The sequence below is a fragment of the Hippocampus guttulatus genome, chromosome 15 (genome assembly GCF_054856545.1).
Source record: "Hippocampus guttulatus isolate MCC_2025c chromosome 15, RoL_Hgut_1.0, whole genome shotgun sequence".
Lineage (NCBI taxonomy): Eukaryota > Metazoa > Chordata > Actinopteri > Syngnathiformes > Syngnathidae > Hippocampus > Hippocampus guttulatus.
The window spans coordinates 9,708,211-9,716,022 of record NC_141275.1 but is presented as its reverse complement, the minus strand read 5'-3'; the positions used below and the strand labels follow the sequence as shown (position 1 = coordinate 9,716,022).

Sequence of the window (7,812 nt, the reverse complement as noted above, 5' to 3'; positions counted from 1 at the left end):
GGATGAGTCTCACAGGATTTTTTTTAAAAAGAGGAAATTATTTGACTGAAAACACCTTGACACATCTGTTGAAATTGGAGCTACCATCATCATCAGCTGTCAAAGATTTCCTCTCCGACATCCTCAGCTCAGACGTTTGTAACATATAAAGCTCCACATCACGACATGAGATTGGACTCATTTGGGTCATTAAGGAGAAATATATCCTGCCTTGCCCCAGACGTAGCCCCCCCCCCCCCCCCCCCCCCCACATACACACGCCAGATGAAAGCATCTTCCAGCAAACGCAGGCAGTACCGTTACCCTCTCCCTTCGTTTGAAGGCGAAGCTAAATAAATGTCATTAATTCAAAACGGGATACACAAATCATTAAATCACAATACAAGAGACCTGTTTTTGGATTTCATGGCAACAACGTTATTGTATCCGGAGGGGGAACAACATACGCCGAGCAGCGCTGACCTAATGAGGCCAACCAAAAAACATCTCTATGAACAAGACGGCGGGCGGCACACAATGCCGTCGCTTTTGATTTCACTCACTGGCAATTATAAAAGTGAATAACTTGCTGAAATCAGAAATAAAGGAACTATAGCTGCTGTACATTTGGCTCAGACATTTTTTTTTTTTATCTGCAATGGAAAAATCCTAAACTATGATAACCCCGGCATGTATTAGTCATTGTTGCATGACAAATTATATCATCATTATCTTCTCTTGTAATGACTGGTCAACAAAAGTAGTAAGGTTCACTACAAAAGTAAGGTACACTAAAAACATTTTTTTTCCTCATTTATGGGACTCTTCCATTTGTCATAAATATACAGTCAATGTGCAAGTAACAGCTTAATGCTGCTCAACCCGTATTGTTTTGTGTTTTTTGTTATTGTAAAGTGTCCTTGGGTGTCTTGAAAGGCGCTTATAAATAAAATCTATTATTATTATTATATTAATTGATAAAATACAAAGCAGGGGGGGAGGTATAACATAAAGCAGCGGAAAGACTTTTCTACTATTACATGTTGTGTCGCGTGCACGAAGCGTATGCGATGAATGAATATTGTCGGTGTGAAATTTAAAAGTGACAGACGTTTAGTCTCCGGGGTTTCGTTGAGTGTTACACGAGACACAGCAAGACCCTACGGGACCTTTTTTTTGCTATCACATGTGGCAAGTTTTAAAATTGAGAACAGTGAAAAACTTTTTGGCCACCGTAAGCTTTCTTGCTTGAGGAAACTGTCATGCAGTTCAATGAGCCATGTAAGTGTAATTATGTGACAAGTTAAAGTGAGGATAAGGGGACTTCACACTGAAACCAAAATATTTTTTATCCTCAAGACTACTCTATGAAAATGCACAGTGCATTACTGACACTGTCTCCAACTGCATTATGTCTTGAACATTTAACATTCAATGTGTCTTGGCACTCCAAAAAAACAAACAAACAAACAAACAAATCTACCAGTGACAAGTTGCAACGGTGCTGCGTTTTCATGCTATGTTCAAAGTGTGGTAAAAGTTGAGGACAATAAATTGTGAAACGGCTGATGATGAAACGATGGTGTAACTCTCACTAACTTGCCATACGTGAGCTTGGCATGCAGCATCCACTCTTCTGACTTCTCCTGCCATCTTACACAACCATTAAAGCTTGTGTCTGGTAACCTTATCTTGGGCCTGATCTGCAGTTACTATATGTTATTATTACTCTCGCAGCAAAAAAAAAAGTTGCTTTGGGGTAGTGGAATGAACCACATTACGATCTAATTTTCAATAGCCAACTTAGGGCCAGGTTTATTTTTTTAAGATGCTTAAGTGCTTCCATGAACAGCACCTCAGTTTTCTCTCAAGATGCACAAACAGGAATCTCTCAGTGGACCAATTAATCCAGACGGGTGAGGCAGTCAGCGATTTCCTGAGAGATTCAGACCTACAACTCATATTAATCTAGTCTCCATTACCACTGCATTTATCTCAATTGCATCAGGTTTCTACAAATCTCGTAGTAGATACAACACAGCGGACACAACGCTTGAGCTGCTCATCTAAAAAAAAAAAAAAAAAAAAGTGGGTTTTGACTGCAGATTAACACGGACACTGAGGATTACGTTTTTCAACATTTTGTCTACGATGTTATTCAAGAAGATCCTTTGTGAATAATTTAACCCCATCTGTATTCAAAAGGCATGTTCCTTCTGCCAAGCCACGGTCATGTGACTGAATGCAATCAATTCAAGTGAGACAACTCAATTTGCTTAACTGTAATCAATCCAAAGACATACCAGAGTAACGACCTAAATGCATCCTGTCAATGTGGCCACTATGCAAATTGCTGCAAAAATGCCGGGGAAAGGCCAATTAGTTTGGCAAAGTGATAATTGCACGGAGAAGAAACTCAGCAAATGAAATAGTTGGGAGGGGAAGAGCGGAAACAGAGGTAAGGTGGATGACAAACAACGTGAAGGGAGAGGAATGCAAATCCCATGGCAACAGCAACCGGAAAACAAGTTTAAAATAGGGGCAGTGTCCACTATTACTATAGCAACAGAGGAAATGGGATTTGCAGAATGGAGAAAAACAAAAAGCTCTCACATAATTCATGTGAATCACTGTCACTTTATAAGACTAATAATACACCAGTCTTGTTTATTAATACTCTTACGGTGTTTTTGAAACTATAAATTTAATATTGCAAATGAATCTGATGTTCTTAGTTCAAAGTATTGATTTAAAATGAGAATAAATATTCAAGCAAAAGCATATGATAGGTAGTAGTGTTATTCATTTTGCTCAGTCGGCCTAAACTTCGTGTTTACTGATTGGTTATTCATAACATCAACAAGTGAAAGCTTTCGACGGATTAAAAATCTCATCCGCCGGTTTGTTTACGAGAACCATGTGCACCCGCTGCACTCAGGAAGATGAAGACAACAGCGCGGTGCTTCTACTTGCCGACCAACGACCAATCAAAATTCACACACGGACCGATTCAACCAATCACGGTGCGGTAGCTTGGTCACGGGCGGCCAATAGACACCGAGCACGGACCACTGATGCAAGAGATATGCAACAGCTATCCCATTTCTTACACATCAGCTGTACGTAGTAGGAGTTTGTAACGATGATGGCTATTTTAAAACAATAACACCGGGCGTTAATAAGTAAAATGTGGTCTCGGACCGAGCCCGTGGTTATGTTCTCGCGAGGCTTTTTTCCCCGGAAGTGGAAGTGAATATAGGGTGACAATACGCAGAACAATCGTCCGGTGTGAAAATGACAATTATTACATTACAAACACTGTCAAATTAACATCACTAACATCGATTCCCAATGATGACGTAGTTGCTGTCATTTTGGTTCCTTTGCCCGACTTTAACACGAATGACTCCCACTTCTCCAGTTTGCACGTTTTACTGACGTACTAAAAATGGCAGAATACATTTGCAAATTATTTTATGAAATTCATTGAGCTGCCAGTGTTATTTTGCCCAAAAGCAACGCGTATTGGACGGTTGCGCTTGTATAGGGACACGCAGGAGGCGGATACAGAGCCGGGTGGGGTGACGTCATTGGTTGCTACGTGAACGTGACCCTGATGCCTTCACAACGAGACGCTGCTGCCCAGTTTACCCCTCGATCGCCACGCTGCAACAACCACTCTACGTCCTCGTCTGCGCCGAGTTGGCACAATGGCTTTTTGAATTTTACAAAAAGTCGTAACCGAGAAGACGCCGTGCTTTGCTTTGGCAACGCACCCCAAGCTCTCTATATTATTTCTCTGCAAGAATGGAGTAAGTAAAGCTTACTTTGCCTTCTTTGTTATTGTGCAACTTTTTAATCGTACGCTCCTGTCTCCCACACGTCTATTTACGTTGCTGTTTATATAGATTACGGTGCTTTTAGATAAAGTTCCTATTTGGGCTTTTTAGATAACGCCATACTGTATCTGTTTTATAATGATATAACAAAAGATGGAAACATGAAGATATGAATTTACCTTGGCTTTTTGCCTTAAATGTTCCCGGTATAGCTAATATGCTGTCACATGGTTGCCATTTAAGCAGCTGAAATTCTTAAGTGATTAATTTGAAATGACACAAAAGGCTTTAATCCCATTTAAAGATCATCTCATTCTTTGTGCCGGGTGGCTCACTCACAGGGAGCTCCTTGACAACCAACAGACTCATGACAGCCTCATACTTCCCAAGTGGCTTTAGGATGTCATGTGTCAAGTGCATGTTGGTAAAAGAAGCCCAACGGGGACAGAGCTCTCTTGCCGTCGAATTTTGATGATTTTTCTCATCCCCATTCACTTGCGCGATGCGTTTTGCATCCACACCCGTTTCTCAACACCGCTTCCGATCCATCGCCCTCTTCTAGGTTTCACTATGCCCGCCCAGCTCTGCTCTCTGTGGCCCAGCTGTCAGACCCCGCCAGCTCCCAGCACATGCTCCGACTTGGCCTGAACCGAAGTGCCAATGGACAGAACGATGACGGCGACACCGGCTCCTGTTTGGAAGTCACTTCGTGCGTGCCCGGCAGACCTCCTCGCTCTCTCTCACCCACAGGCTAACCACAGCCAATCACAGGGGTGCAGGGGGGAGGTGTCAGAGGGGAGTCAGCACTTAATTGGTGAGTTGCACTAAGTGGGCTTTTTTATATTTTGCCACATCTCAGGTGGGCTCGGCACTGCGGCACTTCCTTCCTTGCCAAACAGTAAGTAAACGTGGCTCAAATACAGCAAGACTTGCTTTGACCCTCGCCAACTTTTCCGTTTTTTTTCTTTTTCAACGGAATATTTGAATCGCTGTCTATTCATGGAATATTTACATTGCAATCTGATCATTTGTCAACAGGTGATGTTCTCACCGACTGGATGACGGAAGAAGTCGACTTCTCCTCATACCTCCCGAACCCTCCCTCCCCTCCTTCCTCCACCAATGCCTCCCTTCCCCCGTCACCCCTTCAGAATGACATCCACGTGCCCTCCGACTTAGAGGTTATGACCTCTCTGCTGCAAGAGGAACTAGCCCAACTGGAAGACTACTTCCTGTCCGAGCCACTGCCAGAGAAAGGTCCCAGGCTGGGAAGATGTGACCGGGGTTCGCTGCTGACGGGTCCTCAGCCGTTCAGTCAGCTGCCCTGTGCGTCGTACTCCGCACCCAACCAGTCGGAATCCAGCCCGTTTCTGCTCACCCTGGCAAGTGGAGAAGTGGACTTGCTCGGTGTGTGTGGCGGTCCGGTAGGGCGGTCCAAAATTCCCAGACACACCCCGTATAGCTGCGGTCGCCCCAGCCCGTGCGCTCGGAAAAGAATCCCAGACAGCGTGAGGTTAAGTGAAGGTTACGACCACAGTTCAAGTTCCAAAGGAATCAACTCAGGTAACTCATCACTCAGTTATTGCTGCGTGGAAGAAGAGCAGTTAGCCGGGAAAGGCTACTGTCTGGGCGGTGCGGTCGAGCTCCGAAAATGCGCCGTTCTCGCAAAAGAAGACAAAACCTGCCGCTTCAATCACAACGCTGTCGGCAACGCAAAGGCGGCCGCCGCCGCCGGCGGATTCCATTTTGCCGCATCCCTTCACGAGCCGCCAAAGAAAGAAGATCTGTTGATGTACAGCATGAGAGAGGTGAGCGGCGGCACCGCTAACAGCGAGGTGCTGTCCGGCATCAAGACTGGCGTGGAGGTGCCAAAAGCGACAGTTTCTTGGAAAGCCCAGAGCAGTGACAGTTGTTATCTTTCGGGTACAGCGCAGTCCGAGACCTACCACGGCTTCTTCACCGAGCAGGTCAAAGCGGAGAATCTACAGATAGGGGAGCATGACTTGCACTGTAATTTCCTGGAGGATCCTGGTCCAGAGTGTCTTTTGATGGCGAGGGACAGTCTGAACTTGGAATCTTGCAGGTTGAAGGAAGACCACTGTGCCGTGAAATACGAATTTGATGTCATTCCCGCAGAAGGCGGAGGCGAGCGCAAACAGAAGAAGCGAGATCAGAACAAAACAGCCGCCCATAGGTAAAGTCCAGGTTCTTCTTGACCTCGTTCAATTTTCGGGTGTGGACGTCTTCATGTAATCTTTCATTTGCAGGTATCGCCAAAGAAAAAGGGCAGAGTTAGATTCGTTGGAAGAACAGCTTCACTGTCTGGAAGGAAGGAACCGTGAGCTGCGTGACAAGGCAGAGTCTGTCGAGCGGGAAATCCAGTACGTCAAAGACCTCCTGATCGAAGTTTACAAGGCCAAAAGCCAAAGGCTAAAGCAGGATGCAACAGGATAACCCCAAAGTCCCGCCAAGAAATCAGTACAGGGAAGTTGTGGAGCTTTTCATGTCGTTTTGATTAGCCACGATTGAATGTTGCTTTATTTTTAATACTTATTGCATGTTTAAAGAAAAAAAACACACACACCCACACACACACACACAAAAATCATCAAACTAAGAGACAGAACATTGCTTTGACACTCTCCAACTCTTCAGGCCGGCAATGTTGTAATGACAATCATTGTGTCATGCTGTGTGAATCGCCAAATTCGAATAGGGTTACTTATTTCTATTAAACAAACAAACAAACAAAAAAAGAAACGAACAATCACGCCAGTTAAGATTTTGTTGGCCTTACTTTTTTCCCCCTCTTCAATTTTTTTTAAAACAATTTCCGATAGAAAAGCTGAATGGTGTCAATTCACGTGGAACTAAATTAAAACATTTCGACTGCTCTGTTTTAAATTATATTTAACTTCCCATCAATATTTTAATCCAGACAAAATGTGTCACGGATTATTCATTTACGGGAATGCTAATATGCATCACTTTAACAAAAATGTCCGATACTTTTTAAAAAAAATATTTAATATTACTTTGTCAACTTAATTTAATTGTGCCGTTTTATTGTAAATAATCTATTTTTTTAAATGTTAGAGGCCGTTGATTGACGTTAGCTTTGATGCAGCAATACCGAATGAGGTTTTCATATTTTGAATAGGTGCTTTTTCCTCTTTTGGTTACACGTTTGATTGTCCTGATTCTCGTTCCGATTCAATTTTATTAGGAAGATTTTTTGATAGATTTGACATTTCCCCCTGAATTATATACCAAATTATACAGTATATTAACACAGCTCAGGATATACAATTTGTTATCCAGTAAACTGTTTCGACCTTCGGAAATGCCCGAGGAGGAAATTATTCATGCGTCTTCCAGGTGAACTTAAAAATATTCCACTTATGCATTTTTCTTGTGGCTAGATATGGAAACGACACTTTTGCTGCGTGTCCTTCTGCAAGAAAAAGAAAATAAATGTCGATTTCGGGATGAATCAGGATTCTTATTAACGCAACTCGTCTCATGAGCCTCAGGCTAATTGCACTAATTTGTACAAACTTTTATATGTTGAGCGAATAGAGTGTAATGGTCCTCGCTTTGTAGCAAATTAACTGAGAAAAGCCTCATTAGATAGTTTGTTAACGATGCGCCGGAATGCGTAACTTTTGATTTCCACTGCTGGGAGAAATCCTACTGGGCATATTTTTTTTTTCCCTATGCATTTGTTTGAAGACAATCTTGAATATAAGCCAAGATATTATTATTTATTCAATTTACAAGACAATAAGGAGACCCATGGCTTTGCCTCCTTGCGGTTGTACTGTCAAGTCGTAGTTAACGGCCGGCAGGACGATTCAAAGTCACGGGATCTCATACTCGAAATAAAATGTTCTGATTTAAATTCCACTTCATCATCAAACCAGCGTGTATGTCGATCGTTGACTTTTTCCCGTTAAAAATAAAAGTGTGGCATTATAAGTCCTGTGTATGTATG

At 42.9% G+C, this 7,812-nt stretch overlaps 1 protein-coding gene across 1 annotated transcript; it reads left to right on the top strand.

Moving 5' to 3' along the window:
- Positions 1-3,603: 3,603 nt before the first annotated feature.
- LOC147193769 (uncharacterized) lies at positions 3,604-7,796 on the top strand. The gene is made up of 4 exons (XM_086130991.1): positions 3,604-3,791; positions 4,381-4,632; positions 4,857-6,012; positions 6,086-7,796. The coding sequence occupies exons 2-4, from the start codon at positions 4,479-4,481 to the stop codon at positions 6,270-6,272; spliced, it is 1,497 nt and encodes a 498-aa protein (XP_085987117.1). The 5' UTR covers positions 3,604-3,791; positions 4,381-4,478; the 3' UTR covers positions 6,273-7,796.
- The last annotated feature ends 16 nt before the right edge of the window (positions 7,797-7,812 follow it).

Bases quoted from the DNA above. Each gene is read 5' to 3' on its own strand.
- LOC147193769 (XM_086130991.1), top strand. From the start codon at position 4,479: ATGGACAGAACGATGACGGCGACACCGGCTCCTGTTTGGAAGTCACTT. The intron at 4,633-4,856 runs GTGAGTTGCACT...ATTTGTCAACAG, and splicing joins GGGGAGTCAGCACTTAATTG to GTGATGTTCTCACCGACTGG. The intron at 6,013-6,085 runs GTAAAGTCCAGG...TTTCATTTGCAG, and splicing joins AACAAAACAGCCGCCCATAG to GTATCGCCAAAGAAAAAGGG.